Source organism: Miniopterus schreibersii (assembly GCF_964146895.1).
Source record: "Miniopterus schreibersii genome assembly, chromosome: 1".
Classification (NCBI taxonomy): Eukaryota; Metazoa; Chordata; class Mammalia; order Chiroptera; family Miniopteridae; genus Miniopterus; species Miniopterus schreibersii.
In genome coordinates, this window is record NC_138101.1 from 47,871,865 (window position 1) to 47,895,641 (window position 23,777).

Here is a 23,777-nt window from a genome sequence, read left to right on the forward strand (position 1 = left end):
AAAGCCCGGTGGAATACAGACAGCGGTGACAGTTTTTCCTACAAGGGCACTCTTGTCTGTATTGTGACTGGATGAGGTAGCGTTTGCAAAGCTCTCAGCACTGTGCCTGGAATGTAAATGACTGTCATTAGTTACTGGTATTGTTGCGCCCCGTGGGGATGCTCACATGAGTAGGTACCAACCGCCAGGCTGCACGGTGTGGCCGCGGAGGGGCTGGGCAGGTCCCTGCCACTGCAAAGGAAGACTCACTCTCGGGCTTAGTGCTCTACGAAACGCAAATACCTCCTGAGCAGTCATGTGTGCCTGGCTATGACTAAGTGTATTAGATCTTTTCAGAAGAGTGGTGTCAAGAGTAGGAAAAAAAGGGCAAGTGTAAAGCTCCTGGCAGCTCTGAGGCTGAAGGCACTGAGGACAAAACATGAGTGGCAAGGATGGGCCCTGGTGCCCACCAGCCGCTGAAAATACCACCTTTCTCAGAACGTGGGAATGTCTGGGCCGTGGAAATACTGCCTGCCAGGGGCACAAAGAGAAGGGCTTCATTAAAGATTCAGTAAACCCGGCGTCAGGCTGTATGTAACCTTCTCCTTAGTGCCAGCGGAGCAGTCCATGCCTTCCAGACGCTTCCAGCTCAGGCGAATGGAAGGCGCTTTGGGAAGCCTGGGTAGGGAACGGTTACCTCCAGGGGACAATCTTACTAACTGCGGAGAACCTCACAGGTTCAGGAGAGGACTCTTGGGCCTCACAGGGGAAGTTCTCCATGTTTCTCGCTTTTTGAACCCTCTGAGCTAAGATTCTGCCTGGGTTGCATGTCGGACCAACCATCTTCCTTGATTGTCCAATCAGGTTTATAGGTCTTCCCTTTTCCTACAGCAAACATTAAAAAAGACCATGTTAAGAGTGAGTGGACATTTTTTTTGGTCGGGGGGTGGGAGGAGTTATATATAGATGAAATAACAGGTCACCTCTTGGGAAGACAGATGCCAAAAAGGCCAAATCCTCCCTCAGTAATAACATCACCTCTATCTCTTACGTGGAGTGGAAAGTCTCACCTTCCAAAGGAACCATTTCCAGAAAACCACTGGTGAAATATTTAGTTGTCACTGGTCCATCCCCCAGAGCATGCTAATGATGACAGTTGGCTGGCCAACTGGGAAGGCCTGGCCTTGAGGAGATGGTACATAAGGCCGGTTGGAAAAGAACAGAGAGCATGGCTGGTTCCCACATCCGCAGAGGACCAGCGGGTCACAGAGGCACTCACAGAGCAAACGGGATGGGATATTAAATGAGGGTCTTGCATCATGAAGAAAAGTGGGGAGCTGGGGCTGGACATGAGCATAAAAGTTTCCTTCCTTCCTCCCTCCCTCCCTCCCTCCCTCCCTCCCTCCCTCCCTCCCTCCCTCCCTCCCTCCCTCCCTCCCTCCCTCCCTCCCTTCCATTTATTTTATTTTATTATTATTTTTAATCTTCTCCCAAGGATATTTTTTCAAATGCTTTTCAGAGAGAGTGGAAGGGAGAGAGAGAGATAAGAGAGCAACATGATGTGAGAGAGACACCACCCACACGCACCCTGGCCAGGGCCGGGGATGGAGCCTGCATCCGAGATACATGCCCTTGGCCGGAATTGAACCCGGGACCCTGCAAGTCTGCACGCCGATGATCTAACCATTGAGCCAAACCGGCTAGGGCTCTTCCTTTTTTTTAACCTATGTCTCCATTTGCCAGCTTGATATGTATATAGGATAGGCAGGGGAGAGTATCGCCTTTAGATTTAAAAAAAGGTATCTACACACATCAATATTTATCGCAGAGCCTAGGCATTTTTCATCTTTGCCAATGAAGAAATAAATAAGGCATTCATTTTAAAGCAAACATATTGTACAATATTACATTCTCATGCAGGATTTTATGGTATGTGAAATACATTATTTCATGCAGCAAAACAAAGTCAAGAATACACTGAAATGACAAAGACGGTAAAAGGGTGAGTAAATGTAAAGTAAACAGGGTGAGCATAAAAGGATTTATGAGAAAAAAGACCCTCAAAACAAAAAGCTAGCTTCCCCATGATATGATCCCAAGGTATCAACTAAGCCCACTATGCTTTTGATATGGGCTTGGGAGAAGTGGAAATAAATAGAAATGTACCAAAGCATTTCATAAAGCATTCTTTATCTTCTTACCCAGGAATGCTGCCATGTTCATGACTTGACTAAACACACAGCTCGCAGGAGGTTCATCACCTGCAATACTTGAAAAATATGACATGTTTTATTATTACTATATTAAAATCTATAACCCTCTGCAAAGGACTGAATGTGTCCCCTCAAAATGCATATGTTGAAATCCTAACCCCCTAGTATAGTATTAGCAGGTAGGACCTCTGGAGATAGTTAGGTCCTAAGGGTGGAGCCCTCATGAATGGAATTAATGCCTTTATAAAAGGGACCTCTCTTGCCCTGGCTAGTGTGGCTCAGTTGGTTGGGCATTATCCCATGCACTGAAAGGTTGAGGGTTCGATCCCCAGGCAGAGCCACATGCCCAGGTTGTGGGCTTGATCCCTGGTGAGGAGTCGTGCAGGAGGCAGCCAATCGATGTTTCACTCTCACGTTAATGTTTCTCTCCCTCTCCTTTCCTCTCTCTCTAAAAAAATCAATTAAAAATTCTTTAAAAAAAAAAGGGACCTCTCGTGTCCTCCTTCCACCCTATGAGGATGCAATGAGAAGACGGCAGTCTGCAGCCCAGAAGAGGGCTCTCATTCGAACCTGGCCATGCTGGCACCCTGCTCTTGGACTTCTAGCTTCCAGACTGCGAGAAATAAATTTCTGTTGTTTATAAGCCACCCAGTCTATGCTACTTTGTTACAGAAGCCCGAATTATGAGCCTCCCCAACTTTTTCTAAGATCCAATAGATCCGAAGAGAATTATCAGATTACCTTATATATGGTGCATGCTTCACACCTGGTTTCCTGGAGGACAGAAAACAAAGAAGCTCAGGTTAAAGCGCAGTCGTCTGTGCAGTTTAACCTCACCAGTGGCAACGTTTTTGTTGGGTTTATTGATGAACAGAATTACCCAGAGATAAACTTTACCTTTCAGCTGAATTTAATGGTAAAATTTTGTCATCTTCCACAGCTATAAAGTATCTATGAATAAAGAAAAATAAAAGTATATGAAACAAGGAATTAAAAAAAACCCAAACATTTGTTTTCCAGTTTTATTAGATTAACCACATTAAATCCTATTTACTTTTTTCCTAACCAGGAAAATGCTCTTTTACTACAATGCTTTGCCTTTAGATAATCCAGCTCTTTGAAGCTCAAATGTCATTATTAATATTTCTTTAATTTTCAAAACATTTCCCAAATTAATGGAAATCATTATAATCTGAAAACTGGAAAACAAAGAAATAAGACCTTACAACTTTGGGCAAACTAAAATTCGAATTCAAATTTTTTAATTTCTCAGGCAACCTGTTTTAATGAACTGCAAGGAACTAAAATAATTTTCTACAAGTGAGTACTTGAAATAAGCAAGAGTGGGAATGTTTTGTGATAAGTCAAGACTTCCAATGTAATGATACCCATTTTATAAACATACCAAACCCAGTCTCACTCACACACACACACACACACACACACACAAAACAAAACACGCCATAAAACTGGCCTATGAATTGGATTGTAGTGGAATCCTTAGGATGTTAGTGTCAAATTAGCAAGTCTTGCAAACAATGGCTCCATATCACCAGTTCCTAGGATGTTCATTACTGGAAGAACATGGGAACACAAAGCAAGTCTAGTGGGCCTCACTACCTGCGTTGCATAATTCATTACTCTTGTTATTTACTTTGCATAACAGAAGAAGGGAAGGGAATGGGGACTTCAGCAAGGCTGATTCATAAACATTATTTTAAAGTATTTGTAAATACATTCACATAGATATGCCACATGCTATCAAAGTCACATGTATCTACACTGCGCCTCAGTCCTTAAGTATAATTAAGAGAGTACTCACACTATCCACAGTCCAGCCGACGTAAACAAAGTAAATACAAGAGGTAAAAACATCCACACGCTGCATTTCTTCCCATCCATACCGGCACCACTGAAATAAAACGAACAGGTGTCAACAGCAAAGGCAAAAGTTTCTACAGGACAGACAGGAAATTCCCTTTTACTGAAAAAGAGTGTATTTTAGGAAACCATGGTTCAAACCAGTATCATTACAGCCACCTACACAGGTGGGAAATCCTTGGGCAGGTAACATGGATGACTTATCTAGCATTAGCTCAAATATCCCAGAGTCTTAGTTGAGAACTGGTGGAAAATTCTCATAACGACATTTATCCTTACACAAGCATCGATGTATTTAAAAAAGTACAAAAGGGTTTGGGCTAGGACTTGGAGGAGAAGGTTTTGGGTTAGTAGGTACCAAAGACAAACTCCAACCGACTAACATTTATGGATTTATGGATCTATGGATTCAGCATGTACTGATGTCTACAGTCTAGCTACCAAGAATGTTAGAAACAAATGGTTACTAAATAAATGAGCAATGCAGGAGGAAATGACAAATGCTTTGCAAATCTGAATTTTTTTCATGACGTGTTATTGAGCAACGATCTCAGAAGACTCTAAAATGAATGCTTACAAAACGTGTTGTGTATAACTTTAAATTAGCTCCTACAAACACAATGGGGGAAAAGCCAGATGCTAGGCATTTTAGATGTTATATTTTAAAGCAGAAAAATATAAAAAATTCCCCACCAAAATAAAGTGGAAGGCAGAAGCTTCAGAAGTGTCTATGAAAAATTATTGGTATAGAACAGAAAGAAATAACTACCACTTTACTTTGCCCAAAACCATCTGACAAAATCTATTTGAGACACTGGATGCCAATAATCCTTACGGCAAAAAGCACTGGTTCCAAGAAAATAAAGTACCCTAGTGGCCTCCACAGGTGACCTGACAAGCAGAAGGATGGAATTACATGGCATCTCTAGGGAGAAGTCGCTTCTCGTTGTTTTGGGTTTTATAATTAACTGGAAAAAATTGTTTATTGGGTGTGAACCAGCACTGTCACATTCTGTGATATCAACTCTCATAATGCTGACATCCCTTGGACTTTCCAAGTGTTGAGAACAGAGAGAGAACATGGCCTTCCCGTTAGCATAGTAGTCTAAGGTGTCAGGAAGGTCTTAGTTCCCAAAACTGACCTACTTGATTAGGTAGATCTTTCAGGCAGAGGGACAGACACCTGGACCTAATAACATGTCCTTGAACAGTTACGCTGTTGTCTAAACACCCATCTGGGTATGGATGTTAAATAAATGACAGAATCTAGTTGGAAGACATTAGAAATACTTGCAATCAACTTAATCCAATCTAATCCAACCCAATTCACAAGACTGACACCCACTTGTGTGAGGTACTATACTGGGTGGTGGAAATAGTGAGGTGAGATCTAATGAACACGACTATTTTTATGTAACAGTCTACTCAATATATAAAAGCTAGTGTACGAACCAGGGTACATGATAGTTCAGTTTATATATGGTGGAAGAATGATGAATATTCTAAGCATACAGAATTTGGTTAGTCAATGTTTATTCATTTATTTACGTCCAGAAAATTGTGGGCTCTTTATAAACCTATCAGTTATGCTAAAAAATAATCTCACCAGTTAGCTAAACTGTAGAAGGAATACAGAAAGCAGGGATGTTGATTGAGCATGTAAACCAAACTATTCTAGATCTGCCCCTGAAACAGGCTGTTCCAACAGGATGACTACAGTGGAAACAGTTACATTGGAATAAGAGTTAGGGCCAAGTTCTCAACCTTAGCTTTGCCAAAAACTGACTCCACTGGCCTGGGCCAGTTCCTTAAATCTCTAACACCATTTCCCTATCTCGCTACATGAAGATTGTTGAATTCAAAGGAGGGAGAAGCAAAGTGAAAATACAGATGGCCAAGAGACATGTGAAAAAATGCTCAAAGTCATTAATCATCAGAGAGGTGCAAATTAAAACAATGAGATATCATCTCACACCTGCCAGAATGGCTCCATCAACAAATCATCAAATGACAAGTGCTGGCGAGGGTGTGGAGAAGAGGGAACCCTCGTGCACTGCTAGTGGGAATGCAGACTGGTGCAGCCACTATGGAAAGCAGTATGGAGGTTCCTCAGAAAATTAAAAATTGACCTGCCTTTTGACCCAGTGATCCCACTTCTAGGAATATATCCTAAGAAACCCAAAACACCAATTAGAAAGAATCTATGCACCCCTATGTTCATAGCAGCACAATTTACAATAGCTAAGGTCTGGAAACAGCCCACGTGCCCATCAATAGATGAGTGGATCAAAAAGCTGTGGCACATTTACACCATGGAATACTACGCAGCAATGAAAAAGAAAGATCTCATACCGTTTGGCACAGCATGGAGGGGCCTCGAAATTATTATGCTAAGTGAAATAAGCCAGGCAGAGAAAGACAAATATCACATGATCTCACTCATATGTGGAATCTAAAGAACAAAATAGATACAGAGATACAGAACCATGGAGCAGTCAGACGATTTTCAGAGGGAAGGAGGGGATGGGGAGTGGAGGGGGGAGAGATTAATCAAAGAACTTAGATGCATATATTCACGGCCTATGGACACAGACAATAGTGTGGAGAAAGCCGGGGTTGGGGTGGGGGTGGATGCCGAGTGGAGGGGATCAGTGGGGGAGAAAAAGGGAGACATCTGTAATACTTTCAACAATAAAGATAAATAAAAAATAATTTTTTAAAAGGAGGGAGAAGGACATCAAAGACTGAAGCCTCACAGGGTGATGGTACCTTGTAGGTTAAGCCAAGCTCAGTAACAGATCTCTGCAGTAACAGAATGCTCCAATACGCCCAGAATTACAGTATCAGCCCCAGAAGAACACACACCTATTTACCATCTTAAAAACAGACTGGTGAATAAGCCACGATGCCAATTTATTTATGTATACTGAGAAACATGACTGCCAAAAGGCCAAATACTCACACTGCCTCCCCTTTTAAGAATGTCTATATGGGAAATCAAAATTTGGAATCAGGAAAATAGAGTGAAGAGAGCTGAGATAATTCTAAGACCACGACATCAAGCCACAACAGCTACAATAGCTTTATGTGCTAATTTCCTTTAAAGAGAGACGGTATAGCGTAAGGGAAATGGGAGGGCCACTCACTAGCTATCTGATCTCTAACAAGTTATTTCATCCCTCCCGTCTCAGTTCAGTTATGGAGATAACTCCTACTTTGTAGAGTTGTGCTGAGGATTAACAACGAAGCGGTAACGCCTCCCACACAGCCTGCCGAGGAGATCAATGTGGGGGCTCAGGACGGCCGAACACTTTCTCCTCTGGGCTCCTGCTTTTCTAGAAGCTGCAGGCATGCTTCCTGATGGCCATAGTTTCTTTCCATGGATGGCTCTCCAAAAAAATGACTTAATACTGTAACCATACACACATACTGGAGGCCTGCCCTCCTGAGGGTCTACTCTGGTTATCTTTCACTACGCATTGCTTTTCTCCTTCTGTTGTGGAAGCAATGTAAGGTGGCCAACGGCTACTCTCCTTCATTATTTTACTTTTATTAGTTTAATTCTCATACGGCAACCTGATCTCCAAATTCTGGGAAAACCATACTATACCCCCTGTCTAATGATAGTTAAAATTGCCCTTTTTAAACTCAAAGGGAAGCCTTGAGCGGTAAAAAGAATAAGTTTATGGATAGTTGTATTATTAGCTTCCAATGGAACTACTTGGGTGCTTCTTCAGGATTTTTATATTAGTTATATGCCCCTCCTCTTTTTTATTTTGGAAATAATTGCAAATTCACATTTCAGAAATAATACAGAGAGATCCTGTATATCCTTCACTCTATCTTCCCAATAGTAACATCTGCATAACCATAGTACAATATCAACAAGCAAGATACTGACATTGATACAATGGTTTGACTTCATTCAGATTTCACCAGTTTTGCATGGGCTCCCTTCTGTGTGTATTTAGTTTTATATAGTTTAACCCCATGTGCAGATCTGTGTGACCATCAGCACAGTCAAGGTACAGAACATACAGACATTCCTAAAACAGGAGCCAAAGATCCCTCGAGTTGCCCTTTTATAGCCATATTACTACCCTCCCCGGAACCCTCCTTTCTAATCTCTGGCAACCACTAATCCTTTCTCCACTTCTGTAATTTTATCATCTCAGGAATGTTATACAAGTGGAATCAAAGAGCATGTAACCTTTGGGACTGACTTTTTTCACTGAGCTTTCATTTGAGAATTCCCTGGAGATTCGTCTAAGGTTTGAGTTCATCAATGGTTTGGTACCTTTATTTATGTGTTTTTGTTAATCTTCAACCGAGGATATTTTTCCATTAATCCTTTAGAGAGAGTGGAAGGAAGGGGGAAGAGACAGAGAGAGAGAAAACATCGAAGCGAGAGACATCGATTGGTTGGCCCGACTAGGGTGGGGATCGAGCCTGCAACTGAGGTATGTGCCCTGGGTCCTCAGTGGGAACCCCCACAGCTGAGATCTCCTCCTGGACCTTCAGCTGCTGCCTGTGGGAGCCCAGCCAGACCTGTCGCGCCTCCGCACTTCCTACCAGTCTCTATGTGGTTTCTGCTTTAGGTCCTTGGTTATGAGGGTGCTCTCCAGCTCATCTTCAGTTGCAGTTGGTTCAGGATGGTTTTTCTATATATTATTTGTAATTCCAGTTTGGTCCTGGGAGAGTGTCAGTGTAGTGTCCACTCAATCTGCCACCGTCTTGGAAACCCCCTGGGGGCTCTTGGTCTTTTCACTCCTTTCTCCCTCCCTTAAGTAGCACTGTTAACCAAAGAAGGGGACTCTAACATATACTTTTCTTGTCTAAAACAATGTGTTTGTCCTTATTTTGCCCACACTCATTTAATACTGTGACCAAAGAACCTGCAGTCGAGAAACAACACTGATGTGCTTTCTCCTCTCTGTGCTGGAGGATTCCTGGAGGTGCCAGGAGATGAATATTTGGTTAGGTTTGGGTCCTAAGACTCTAATTTTCTGGTTTGACAAGTTGACATATTTGATTGGAGTACCTCTGCAAGGAATAAATTAATAGATTTATAAAATTAACTCTCTTCACAGCCTCAATGTTATCTGAGAATTAAAAAATTAAAACTAAGAGATGGCTCTTTCTCTTCCATCCTTCCAGGCACCATTAAAATAAACTTGTCCATTGCTTCCAGTCACATTAGAAAGTGTCACCCAAACTTTACTTACATTTCCTAGCAAGGACAAGTTCCACTCTTTCCCTGAGCTGCATCAGCACGGTACCTACCAGCTGTCAGAGCACATCTTTCCTGGCCTTTTTAAGGAAAGATGGGGAGAAGTATGAAATACTCCACACTTCTTGGATAATTTTATCTTTGCATTCCGAGTTATTATTCTTTTTTATTCTGTGTAATATTTACTCCATTGATGTTAATCTCCCAATACTATCTCACAGTAAAATACTTAGGATAATTGTCCCCATGCCCCAAATGGTAAACTGCATCTGGAACAATGTCACCTAATGAGTTCCTGACAAAAGAAGGAAAAGAGCCAGAATTGCATAAACCTTCTTGAAAGGATTGTGGCATTTAGATGCGGTTTGGAAAACTCTCCTCCAAATGGTATTTATACAAATGATTTGCAACGCTGTTATCCAGATGGTCAAATACTTCCAGAGAACCAATACTGCTAACTCTTTCTACAGTCCTATTGCATGTTCTTTTCTTCCAATAAATATCCAAGTTCGAGTGATTTTCACTCTTTCACCCAATCTGTGGTAGGAGTGTGACTGCATAGTGTGAAGTCTCCAATACAGAGTCAGAGGCTGAAAACCCCAGTCTGTTCCCGGCTCCCTTTGTGACCTGCAAACCCCCAAGAGAATACCTGGCCACTTGAAAACTTACAATCTCATGGAAGCCAACAAAGTATTACTATAAGCCCACATTAGCTCAGCACCTAAGACTCCAATTACTTTAACTGATTCGAAAAAGGGGTCATGATAAAGTTGTCATATAATTATTCATAATTTTAACATCAAATTCCAAACAGATGGTGCATACAGTATTAGCTAATGAAGTTACTGAAGTCAAAGGATATAGTATAATGTTACCAATGATAATCCTTAAAGACAAACTTTCTATCGGGTGATGAAAAAACTCCACCGATTTACAAATGGAAAAAGCAAAGCCCTTTGATCATATTCATTAACAGCTTTTAAAACTTTATTAGTGAGAAACTACTTACAACAATGACTGTGAAATGTCACAAAAGTTAAGATAATATTTTCTGGAGCTGGAAAGAATCTGCTTGTTAGGAATTAGGAGTTTGTACTCCCCAGGGTGGTGGTAAGAGGCAGCAATAGTTCATGGACTCTGGAGCCAGATTACTAGGGCTTGGAAGGCTAGCTCTGCCACTTACTAGTTATGTGATCCTGGTTAAGTCTCCTCTGTGCCTCAGTTTCTTCATCAGTAAAGTGGGAATAATAATGGTACCTACCTCATAGGATTTTTATGAGGGTTAAAAATACATTTAAAGTTTTGATAGTGCCTAGCGTTTGATGGCTTTTCAATAAATGTTAACCATACTCCACTGCAAGTGATGTTTGGGTCCTCAGTTACCTTTTGTTCATTTTGCAATTTATCAGAAAATGATCTCCCTGCCACAGCAATTTTCCACTCTGTTGTCAGGGCCAGCTGGAATAGAACGGGAAAGATTAACGAGTCACCCACTAATGATTATGATTGTCACAGTGTCTGGGAACCAACAGCATCCTTGATTTTTATTTTTAACCTTCTGGGAATCTTAAGTTATTTTCCATGTGTGTCATGGGCAAATAAATGTGAAGGGCTTGTATTATTTTGTAACTCATTTACAATTCTAACTGGTAATGAAAAGGACTATTTGTTTTGTTCCTAAAATGTTTACCGGCTCTCAGACATAAATCAGCATGAAGAGATCTGCAACACAAGCAGCTCATTATGCTGATAGTTAAAGTTTTGCTTTCACTGAACCTTAAATTTGGGAAAGCATGCCCGTTTGAGTGACATGATGTCACCCTAAGACTATATTACTTCCTCTAACCAGACAGATAGAAATAATATTTAATCTGTGAGGTCAATTTTGCCCCAAAATAATTTTCATGAGTACTTGAAAGAAGCAATATCTTAATTAACAAAGAGTTTCTGTAAAATATTACCAGGTCCAAAAGAATATGATGATTTCTAAGTAGGAACAATGGTGACTGGTTTTTCCCCAACACTTTCTTGATTTCTAAAATCAATCACCTTCATTCAATTGACAGATGACTTATAGGGATACTTTCAAGCTAGTGGCCCAAAGGTTTCTTTTTCTCAGAAAAAGATGGAATACACTGTCCTTGCACCATTCATGGACTAATCCCAGAAGGAAGTCCCTTCTACCAGTATTTCAATTTGATAATATCTTCTTAGAGTTTCTGTGCCAAGATCCTTCCAAGAGTCCATTTATATTTTCAATAATATTTTAAAATACTCCCCACATGTGGCAGATATAATTGCCAATCCAACAGTCATTTCTGCTCTTCTTAGCTAAGAGAATCTAGCTCTATTCGGGACAGCAATGTTTTCAGCCCAAGGGTCTATGTCAGGCTGGTCTAAGCCCGTCGTAGCTCTCATTTTCCTTTCCTGAGTATCTTTCCGGGCTTCTTTGCGCCTGGCCCCTGAGATGCAAGGGAAAGTCTACTGAGTAGCAAGGGAAGGGTTTACCTCCCTGCTGATGGGAAACCGCTTTTCTTCTCGCTCTCCTCTTTTCCACTTGGGATGCTGTTGTGAAAAATATGTGTGTATATATATATATAATAATTATTATTTTTAATCCTCACCTGAGGATATTTTTTCCATTGCTTTTCAGAGAATGGAAGAGACAGAGAGAGAGACAGAGAGAGAGAGAGAGAGAGAGAGAAACATCGGTGTGAGAGACACATCAGCTGGTTCCCTACCACACGTGCCCAGGGCGCTGGGGATCCAGCCTGCAACCGAGGTACATGCCCTTGGACGGAATTGAATCCGGGACTCTTCAGTCCGTGGGCCGAGGCTCTAACCACTGAGCTAACCTGACAGGACTGTTGTGAAAGTATTATACATAGTATTATGGCAGCCGTTATATAACCACGAGGCAGCAAACACAAGGGCCCAAAGCCAACATACTGAGGATGGCAGAGTAGGGAGAAGGAGCTGACTCCTTGATAACACCACTGAGAAACTATACCAAACCCCCGATATTGCAAGCCCCAACCTTCCTGTAATGTGAATCAATTAAGTCTTTATTGCTTTATTACTGTAGGTTAGTATAGCACCCAAATCCATTTTCTTTTCTTCCATGTAGCTGAGCAAGTGGCTACTCAACTACACTATGATTAGCTGTCTCCCTTTCACATAAACGTGGCCCTGTGAGCAAGTTCTCTCCAACGGAATGTGAGTAAAGGCTCAAATGGTAATAGTATTGTATGTTATATAGGAAAAGGTCTCTATTTTCTAAAGGTGCGTACTGAAGTATTTAGGGATCAACTGTCACAATGTCTAAAATTTACTTTTAAAAACTTCATCCATGGGGCGATGAAAAAGTTAGAAATAGAGTGGTGGTGACTGCACAACATTGTAAATATAATTAATGCCAATGAATTGCACATTTAAAATGGTTAAAATGGCAAATTTTATGTTATATATGCTTCACCATAATAAAGAAGTAAAAAAAACAAAACCCACATCATCAAAAAAGAAGTACCACAGCACACCCATTAGGATGTCTATTACCAAAAATAAGAACAATAAAACCCAGAAAATAACAAGTACTGGTAAGGATATAATGAAATTGGAACCCTTGTGCTCTATGGTTGGGAATGTAAAATGGTGCAGTTGCTGTGGAAAACAGTATGGTGTTTCCTGAAAAAAATTAAACAGAATTACCATATAATTCAGTAACTCCATTTCTGGATATATACTCATAGAGGTATTTGCACACCCATGCTCACAGAGGCATCACTCACAATAGCCAAGAGGTGGAAGCAACCCAAGGGTCCATGGACAGAAGAATGCATAAACAAAATGTGGTCTCTACATACACAGAATATTATTGAGCCTTAAAGAGGAAGGAAATTCTGACACAGGAAACAGCATGGATGACCTTTGAGGACATTATGATAAATGAAATAAGCCAGGCACAAAGGACAAAGACTATATGGTTCCAATTTTATGAGGTACTTAGAGTAGTCAAGTTCATAGAGACAGAAAATAGAATGGTGGTTTGCAGGAGCTGGGGGATGGGGAAATCTGGAGTTATTATTTAATGGGTACAGAGTTTTGGTTTTGCAGGACGAAAAGAGTTCTGGAGATGGCTGGTGGTGATGATTGTAAAACAATGTGAATTTACTTAATGCCACTGAATTACACACTTCAAATAATTAAAATGGTAAATTTTATGTTATGATATTTTATCACAATTAAAAAAATAATAAACACAAGGAAAATGTCTTACAAAAATGTGGTTTGTGCCAACAAATTCTCTTGATTCTTTAAAACAAACAAACAAACAAACAAACCAAAACAGTCACCTGATATGTCTGACTTGGAAGACAGACCACATTCCTATAGAGCCTATAACTTAATAAAAATGATTGAAAAGAGCCTGTATATTAGTATGAATTGGCTGTTCTTTGTTGTTTTTACCAAGGTGTTATAAGAAAGAGATTAGCCCAGGCCAGAATAGACTGATTTGCAGAGAGATGCAAAAGAAGAGGATAATGGCTTCCACACCTCCAACAGCGTGGGATTAGGATGAGAAAGGCACGCTGTCTTCCCTCCAGAGTCTAGGTTTCGGCACAGCTGCATGACACTGGGAGAGAAGTGTGGAGGGCACAGAGGCAAACAGAGCAGGTCCAGACCCACGTCTCGGAAGGGATTTTGGGAGAGACTGACTGCCACTGGCATGCGACCTGTTCGGATGTTAACAGATCAGAAGCCAGCTGAGTTTCTGAGGGAACTGTATTAGCAAAGCTAAGCCAATAAAACCTTGCGACTGCTGTACTCTCCCACTCCCACTCTGCACTACTGGGCAGTGGGCTGCGAAGGCTGCATAGCCACCAAGGAGGGCACCCGCTTCAGGTTTGGCTAAAGAGGAAACTGAACGGGAAGAACCACCATCCTCCAAGGGCAAGTCCAAGGGACACACAGGGGCATGGCCAAGGGGGTCCTAAAGAGCAGAACCAGGGCGTAATCAGGGCCTCCTCCTCTGCCAGGGCAGGCGGCCTTCCCATTCCCCCAGGATCCCAGCATCACTGTGGGCCAGGAGCGGCTGTGGGCGTTTCTCTCTCTTCTTTTTTGAATGGGAGTCTTACATGTGGTTTTCTACCTCCTGTTCCACCACTGTGTATCGAGCGTGCGTATGAGTACAGGAGGAGAGATAATTTGCTTTTTATTTTTTAGTTCACAGATTGCCAGATCATCAGGAGCCACACCCAAATCTGATGGAAAGGACTGTGCATTACGCAGACCACGGCCTTTCAGGTGGTGCATTTACTAGATGGCCTTTGTCTCTCCACCTTGGGATGAAGTGTGTTCTATGTGTTGGAAATAGGGTGTTCACTGACTCTTGGTAGCCAGAAGGACTGACTGTGGCAAGACTGTTACCAGTCTATGAAAATCCATTCTCCCCTTCTTCCATTGTGTCGGAAGTATAAGAGGCTCTTGGAGGCCCAGCCTCCTCTACACTGTGAAGCAGCCAGAAGTTCCTGCCAGTGGAATGTGAGAAGAAGAGATGTGTGCCACCTCCTGGCCTGGTACACACACCTCTCAAACACTTATTTCCTGTGGGCTGAAACGTCCAGGACCAGAAGATAGAAGCTATGTTGAGTATGGTCTGGCTGTCATGAACGCCTCCTCCCCTGCTGATATGGGACACCCACCCTGGACTGCTATGTGAGGAAAAAATAAACTTCAACTTTAAGCCACATCACTGGGTTTCTTGATACAGCAGCTGAACTTTTACTCTAGCTAATAGATTCAGCCACTTTGTTAGCTAGAGTCCAAATATCTTAGCTGATATCTAACATAAGTCCCTATAAAAATTACAAAGTCGCTCTGTCCACAAGCTACTTGAGAGGTATAAGGATTCTTCTCTTTTTTAAATTTCAATTATAGTTGACATTCAGTTATTATTTTATAATGGTTTCAGATGTACAGCATAGTGGTTAGACATCTATATAATTAATAAAGTGAGTCCCCCATAAGTCTAGAAACACGGCACCATGCATAGTTATTACAATATTAATGACTATATTCCCTATGCTGTACTTTACATCCCTATGACTATTTTGTAACTACCAACTTGTACTTCTTAATCCCTTCACCTTTTTCACCCATCGCCTCAACCCCACTTTCATCTGGCAACTGTCAAAACGTTCTCTGATAATTTACAGAATCAGATGATACCCAAGAGTGACAAGTGATGAGGTGGTTTCTCCAAGTAGGTGGAAGAATTAAGGCCAAGAAATGGTTTCCTCACTTAGCAGTGACCAATCTTTTACATATAAATTTTACAAAGGCTTTATAAATATACACACATAACTTTTCCCTAAAGACCTAGCTGTATTTTATAGATCTGAAATCAAATGTATACTCACAGGTAAAAACAACAAAAACCCACAGCATCCTGAGAGGTATAAAAAAGCTGGGTAGCGTAACTAATTTTATTTTATAGATGACAATGACGTGATTACTCCCAACATGCCTGATTCAGCTATTCTAAAGAACCTTTTCTAGACCCTTTGCTATATGCAATTATTTCATGTGCTTTCCTAACCTTAAGGCAAAAAACAAACACACAAAAAACCTGTAAAGCATTCAGACCATAAACTCACTGAAAATGAAATCCTTGCGCCTGGAAGTCCCTTGTCCACAGCTTTTAAATCACATCACATCACAGTAACATTTTTAGGCTGTGAAATCACATCACAGTCCCAGCTCTAAGTGCCAAAAAAACAATGACTCTTCACGATGCCGACTGTCTCTTGCTAGACTCTGAGACCAGCATCTCAGGCCCGGTTCCATGAAGAGAAACAACCAAACATGAAACCAACCAGAGCACACAAGAAATCCCCAAGGGACAGATAAATCCAGTAAGTTCAAGAGATGGGGACCTGAGAAGGAACTTCAGGTAGAATCTTACGTGGCTAGGGGTAGGATGTTAAGGCTGAGAAATGCTAGGCTAGTGCACATGACCATGAAACACCAACCTCTGAACTTGGCTCTCCTCACCCAACAAACAGGCAGCTGCTCAGTGGATGTGTGATACCAGAGGTGATGGCCAAAGTGGTAATTTCTTTCACTCTCCGTTATTGTCGGAGCGCAGAAGCAAGCTGGAACCATGAGCACATGCCCTGGATCCAGAGTCTCTGGTTTCAAATCCAGGCCCTGCCACTTAGTAGCTGGATGCTGCTGAGCCAATTGCTTAACCTCTCCAAGCCTCAGTTTTCTCATCTGTAACACGGGGATCGGCACAGTACCTACTTCACAGGGCTTCTGTGAGGATTAAGGGAGTTAACACAAAAGGCTCTTCGATAAGCATACGACAAGCTCTCAATAACTGGGAGCCTGTGATGGTAAATGGCTGTCCTTAAACAGGGCGCCGCCCTAGTACCACGGGCTCCAACCCGCACAAAGAGGGGGGTCAACCGTGGATGCTTCTTGGCCCGCCCGAGGGTCTGCTGAAGCGTGGCGTGGAAGCAGGGAGTCTGCACCGAGCATAAATGGCTGTCTTAATATCACTGATGCCCACCCCCAACATGTGGTCCCCAAAAGACAGCAGAACTGCAGACTTACTCCCGCTTAGCGGCGACGGCTTGGAACTCAGTGCGGAGCCTGGGCCTGAGGCGTTCTCTTGGCGGGGCAGGGCGCGACCTCGCACAAAAACCCTCCCGCCTCTTAGCGTGCTGATGGCTTCTTTGGAAGGACAAACAAAACACATGAAATATGCCGGCCCAGAGGCTGCTTTGTGGGGTCCGGACGGGTGCCGAAGGTAGTGTGTCACCGGTACCCTTCCAACGGCCAGAAGGACTAATCAGCACCTCAGAGCCTGAACCCCCTGAACACTCAGGGCCGCTACGTCACCGAAATGAAAGCCATCGGAACCCGGGACTCGGCAATGGAGTTAACTGCCCTTCCCACGCCTGGTGAAAGGGGGCCTAGGGCAGCTTCTCATTTCCTACAGTACCCTGAACAAAAAACCCACCTGGAACAGGCCTAATACGTTATCAACCCTCTGTCTTCCTCAGCCCCAGTTCCCACAGGTGATGTCACTAGGTGTTCATCTTAAGCACCTGGAAGGCTGCAGGGTCTAAGCAAGGGTGTGCCTGCAGAATTAGCAACAAAATTAGGAAACCCATAAAGGGGGCGCTGACCAAACAACATCATCAAGCATGCAGAGCTGTAACTCATCTGAAGGGCTTACAGGGGTGCTGCTGAGGGGACCGGCAGGTTTCACAAGTCTCAGAGAGCGGGGACCGCGTGACACTGGGCCTCTGACCTGCTCAACGCGCCGGCCCTGTCCTGCCGCAGGCGGCAGTGTCTTTCATCAGGCCAAGGAGGCACTGGGTTTGGTCTTGGGCTTCCTCTTCAGGGCACTGCTCCCCCGGCTGTCCCTTTCACGGCTCAGATGCCAGCTGCCTCTGTGGCCACCTCTACTTCCCCGTGAAGATGGATCAGACGCTGGCACCCAGTTCTTGAGGGTGGGAGGGAGGGGCAGGGTGGAGGTGGGGGAATTGTTCCCTATGACACACATGTGGTGTTCCCCAAGTTCATCCTGCCGTTCCTGTGACCACACCCAGACCAACAGACTCTTCTCTGGAGCTGACCTTCCTGCATCTGCACAGTGAGCACCTTTCTGCTTTTCAGGACTTCCCCCTGCCTGTGCCCCTTCTCCCAACTCTGGTACCTATAATCCCCCCTTCATGGCTCTAGGTCCTTGGTCCCCTTACTAAGAACAGACTGAGAAATGAGTTTTCTTTTAGAAATGGCTCATCAACAAAGAGATAACCTGTTCTCTTTCTGCAGATAACAAATGTATAGCTTATTATTTGAAGTCTCAAGTCAATTACACTCCCCTTAATAGCCTGAATTGTTCCGCGCCTGGTGTAAATTAAGGGCAGATTGGCTGACTGAGGAAGTTGAACCATTATAATTCTTAGTGTGTCTGAATAGTTCTGGACAAGGAAAATGTTGTTTTGATTCTGAGGATGTTGGTTTTCTGGAAAGAAACAACCCAACAGTAAAGAATAGCAATTCGCCAAACTAGTCTTGCTTGATAGAAATATCCCCCCTTCTATTCTAAATCTATATTTACCAAGTCACTTTGGGCCTATCATATGGTTTTCCGAACGGAGTTACTTACCAGAAAGAACTTTCCTAAGCAAATAATGTATTTTAACTCCACTGTGAATACATTTCTATTTTGGTTTAGAAATGTCTTAGGACTTTGTTATGGTGAGTTGGCCTCTAGCGTTTGAGCCCCTTCTGGTGAATGATGAAAGAAACCTGTGAAGCTGAGAGCTGAGACCTGGGACCTGGCAGACTGGGTACGATCACCCTACCTTAACCAGGTCTGCTCTGCTCTTTGCCGCTGCTTTCTTACACACATTGAGGGTTGGGCCAAGTCTAATGCATTTTTGTTCCGCTCATGTCACTTGGACTTGTGAATTGCATACACGTGGAATTAGAAGTTGGAAAGTGGAAAGTCAAAGACCTCACGAATGCCACGCACTAAACAGTTAACTGTTAACAGTTAAACGTGTATCCTCCCAGGCTCCCCACCCCCCCATATGTAGAAGTGTGGCATTTCTTACTTAACATATTGCAGGCACTTTTAGATGTCAGTGGGCGGAGATGTCCTCTTGATTTTGTTCCCCAAACATACAGTCTCTACTTCTCCGCTGATGGTGGCTCCATCCTTCCTGTTTCTCAGGCCCAAAGCCTCAGGGTCACCTTAGACACCTCAATTTCTCACATACCCCACATTCAATGTGCCAGGAGATCCTGACCCCAAAATGATCCTAGACTGAGCCATTTCTCACCACAGTGGCCAGGAAAAGCCTTTGGAAACACAGATCAGATCATGGCATTCTTTAGCTCAACTCCCTGCTAAGGGCAATGACCCTGGGCCCCTACCTCAGAGCATCCTCTCCCCTGACTTCACCTACTACTTTCACCTGACTCTGGCCACTCTGGTCTCCATGTGGACCTTGGATACTCCTGGCCTCTCCCTTTGCTCCCCCCCACCACACATGACTGCTCCCTCACCTCTGCAAATCACCAAAATGGTATGTTCTTGGTGAGGCCTTCCCTGAAAACCCATTTTAAATCACCCTTTCCCCTCATCTCCAGAATTCCCTGCACCTCCATGCCATATTTTTCTCCACGACACCCAGTATTATATTTTACTTATTTAATTAACAGACTTTGTTCTTTCATGAAATGACGATAGGGATTTTTATCTTTGTTTCCATTCTATCCCCAGTGTGTAGAACAAGCCTTGCCCATAGCAGGCTGCTCAATGGGTATTTGGCGAAAAATGAGTGAAAGGCCCAGCTGGTGTGACTCTGGTTGAGCATCGCCCCATGTACCAAGAGGTCGCCAGTTTGATTCCCGGTCAGGGCACATGCCTGGGTTGAAGACTTGATCCCAGGTTTGGGAGGGAGGGATGGGGTGCAGGAGGCAGCCAATTGATGTTTCTATTTCTCCCTTCCTCTCTCTCTAAAATCAATAAAAACATATTTTAAAAAAATGAGTGAAAGGCACTGTGCTAGGAAATGGAAGTATAAGAATTAAAAAAGCATGACCAAAGCAGGAACCTTGGTTCAAGGGAATGTAAATGTGGACACAAATAACTATAATGTAAAAAATACCCTGATAATTGCTAAACATAAGTTGAAAACAAAGCTTTATGTCCCTACTACAGTACGAGTGATTAATTCTGACCATGGGGATTAGGACAGGGTTTGTGGAGAGGGCAGCCTCTGAGCCAGGCCTTGGCTGAAGAGAACTGCAAGAAGCTGAGAGGGAAAGGAAGGCTATCAAGCAAGAGAGACTGCTAAAAATGAGAGAAAACACTGTGGAGAAGAGTCTGCGAGGCAGTGGGGCTGATGCCCGGGGCATTTATTTGGTTGAAGGGATGCGAGGTGGGAGGTGAGGCTGGGGAGGTGTCTACCGCCGGGCTGTGTGGGGCCTGGACTGCACGCGCAGGAAGGGGACTGGAGGGGACTCCATTCTTAGGTAACAGGGGAGCACCGAGCCTTCCTTTATTAGTGATAAGGTGTGGATGGCACTTTAGGAAGATTAAATCTGCCATTTGTTTACAGTATTCTCCAGAAACACAGACGCGAGAGGACAAAAACAGGCGAGGTGGCCACAGGAAGGCCTGCCAGCCCCATCCATGTGCTAAGCACACTTCTCTCCCAGGGCAGTTTTCTGGCTGGGAACGGCGAGCCAGCCTGGGGCGTCCTGTTCCTGTTATCTCACCAAAATCCACAACTGACCGAGGCCAAACAATGCGGAGAGACCACAATATTGAAGGCCCTGGAAACGGCTGACATGATGGGAGTAAGCTCCGGGAAACATCACAGAATATATTCTGGGTATCAGCTACGGGTCAGTAGTACTCACAATTTCATTTCCTGATGAGCTCAATGACAGATTGGCGAAGATAAAGAGATGCTTCTAGGTTTCTTAGGGGCACAAAAAATGTTTGGCATCTTAATACGTGAAATCAAAATGTGTACTGTTCTGAGTGGCATCAGATAGACAACTGTCTGATCCTGAGAATTTTACATAGTGTTAAAAGAATGAGAGGAGAGAGCGAGTTGGGTCAAAATTACCTACTTTATAAAAACACAACTAAAGCATAACCATAATTCAAAATTAGGTTGCAGAAGATAAAGTTATCTAAGAAGTACCATTTTTTTCTGTTTTTTCTTTCTCCAAAGACATTCACTGTGCATTTATGTAGACACTGTACATTTCTAAAAAGAGAGAAGTGTGTCTTGGGAGCTCTGCATTTTACCTTGTAGCTGGGAATGAATAGCCCATTTCTTTTCAATTGCACACAAGTTACTTGCAGCTTTCTCTAGTGTTCCAGAAACATATCCAAGTAATTGTCTTCATTGTTATGTCTGTCCTTATTTATGCACCCACTAAAAAAAACTGTACTTACATTTACTCAGCAAGTATTCACCAAGTGCCCTCCCTGGGTGGGTGCTGCACTGGGCAGTGGGGAGGTACAGTTATGAAGGAGGCAAGGATTCTGCCCTCGGGTGTCTAGAGGAGGAGACAGACACAATGGAGTAATGACAAATGCCAATGTGATAACTTTCATAATACAAACAAGCTTTATCCAGGCCAAAGGGAGGCACGCACAATCCCACCTGAGGCGGCGGGGAGAGATTACTAGACGAGGTGACATTTAGCATGGTCTGGAAGGAATTCGCGAGCAGACAAAGGTAAAAGGGCATTCTGGGCAGAGGGACAGCTTGAACGAAGCCATGGGCCTGTTAACCAGTGGAGAGGGTTTCAGTCTGGCGGTGGTACTGGGGGCGCGGGGAGCTGGGCAATGTCCCTGGAAAGAGACACTGGTATCCTGAACCGAAGCAGTAGCACTTGGGACATCATAAAACAGAAGAACTCAAGAAATATTATGGGGGTGCGAGGTGAAAGCAGAAAGAATTCTTGATACATTTCATTCTTGAAAACAGCTGAGGTGGGGCTTGCAGTACGCACCTTTCAACAAATAGAAACCCTTCCATTTATTCCGATGAGGGAATTTTTTATCTGGAGTAATGTCGGTTTGGGCTTGGTAAAGGAAAAAAAAAAGATTGCATTGATAGGACACATAGATTTTGTTTAAAAGAGGAGTATGTCAATGAAAATACATTCTTCAGATCCAATCAATACTGCAATTGAGTAATAAAACCAGGAGAGACTGTATTATTTCCAAATTCTACTTCAGTGATTTTTCTCCTGTTAAAGTGGCCACAAACCTGAAAACCCAATTAAAGTCAGAGAGAGAAAATGAGACTGAAGATTTACAGGAGATAAAGAGTTGTGAAAACTCCATGATAATCAGGATAAAGAGATTAGAAGGGCTCTTTAATGAAAGGATAAATTTCCATTCTTTGTTTTTACTGTTTAACAAACATAAAGAGATATCCATCCAGTGTTTTTTCTTGGGCAGTAAAATGCTTAACAGCTTCTGATTACAGTTACAAAATGTCATCCGTGGCTGTGGGTGGACATCAGTGTTTTTTCATGGCCCATAAAACAAGCCCCTAAACTCTGCTACAGGAAAGCGTATGTTCACGTTAACTTCATCTCACTCCTTCCTGCTGGGTGGGACCTGAGCGGGTCAGGTGACTCCTACCTTGGGAATGGGCAAGGAGGCTGGGGCTCAGCCATTGCTCCCTGGGCTTTAAAACCATCTTTGCCCAAGGTCTGGTAGAGCAGGTAGTAACAAAAACCTGCAGAGCCCGTTTCTTAGACAAATGAAAAAGAACTTTTACAGGCAAGTGCAAGAATGCATTTGGAGCTGAGGCTGAAAAGACAGGGGCGGCTACGTTTTAATCCAGAAAAAGTCTAAAAATAAGCAGAGCAAAGTTCTTCTGACAATCAATGCTGGATCCTATATGATAAATTGGCCTGCTACTTATTTGGAGTGGGCAAAGGTATTATTGAGCCTTTGGAATAAACCTGCCTGGAAAGTATTTCCTAGGGAAATAATAACAATAACAGTACCAACAATAACGATGATGGGATATTGGCAGCAGTTAATATACTATGTGCCAAGTACTTTACATGAATTCTCTTATTAAGTCCTTACAACAACTCTGTGAGATAAAGACGATTATTATTGCCAACTTATAAATGAGAATACAAAAGCTTACAGGGGTTTAATATTTTGCTCAGAGTCACACAGCTAGTAAGTGGTTGAGTCCAAGCTCTTGCTGACTTCATTCTACTAAACTCTATTATCTTTCATTACACTCACTACTTACAAAAAGCCTCAATTAATTACAATGCATGGACGATGTTCTATTAATTAAATATAGAGGGCTTTGCTCCTAATTCTTATGAATAAGCTTTCTAAAATCTACCTTACCTTAGTAAAGACAATATACTCTGCCTAAGTATGCCTGTCACTGGTGACGGAGGGTGTTGAGAATCATGATTTTGTGTCCCCTGGGATGTCCTAGGCTCCCCCACGTAATTCTTATCCGTCTTTCTAAAACCAGTTCCATGGCCAGCAATCCAGGAAATGTTTTCCTTCATGTTTTGCAGCTCCCACACGGGCGGTCTATCTGCTGGCGCCCTCCTGGGCCTGCGGCTGCTCCCCTCCCTGGGTGCTCCTGCCGTTGCCCTGGCTGCTGGGTCAGGGTGTGTTCGGCTCCTCGATGGAGGCGCCTGCTTCTCTGGCGGGACACCATCCCATCAGGGTTGGAGACAGGAGAACGGACTCGGTGCTAGTCTGTCCCCACGCGTTCCCTTTATGCTCCTGAGTTCTGCTGTGTGCTGTGGATCCAGTTTTCCTTTGCTCGCCCCTCACGCCCACTTACCCTCTATCATTCCCTTCCCAAATGTCTGCCCGCCGGCATTCAAGCTCCAGCATGAGAGTGAAGACGGCAGCACTGCACGGACAG

General features: G+C 43.2%; 1 protein-coding gene across 3 annotated transcripts in view; it reads right to left on the reverse strand.

Moving 5' to 3' along the window:
• TMEM150C (transmembrane protein 150C) overlaps window positions 1–23,777 on the reverse strand; it is a 69,620-nt gene that overhangs the window by 12,438 nt on the left and 33,405 nt on the right. For 2 of the 3 annotated variants that reach the window (XM_081162511.1, XM_081162510.1), the window contains exons 2-5: window positions 4,015–4,104; window positions 3,090–3,143; window positions 2,934–2,966; window positions 2,181–2,248 (exon numbers count right to left, since the gene is read on the reverse strand). In XM_081162511.1, the coding sequence (XP_081018637.1) occupies window positions 2,181–2,248; window positions 2,934–2,966; window positions 3,090–3,143; window positions 4,015–4,094 (235 nt within the window). In that variant the 5' untranslated portion in view covers window positions 4,095–4,104. Of the gene's footprint in view, window positions 1–2,180; window positions 2,249–2,933; window positions 2,967–3,089; window positions 3,144–4,014; window positions 4,105–21,301; window positions 21,406–23,777 lie in introns of all 3 variants that reach the window. The other variant, XM_081162512.1, reaches the window with a different exon arrangement.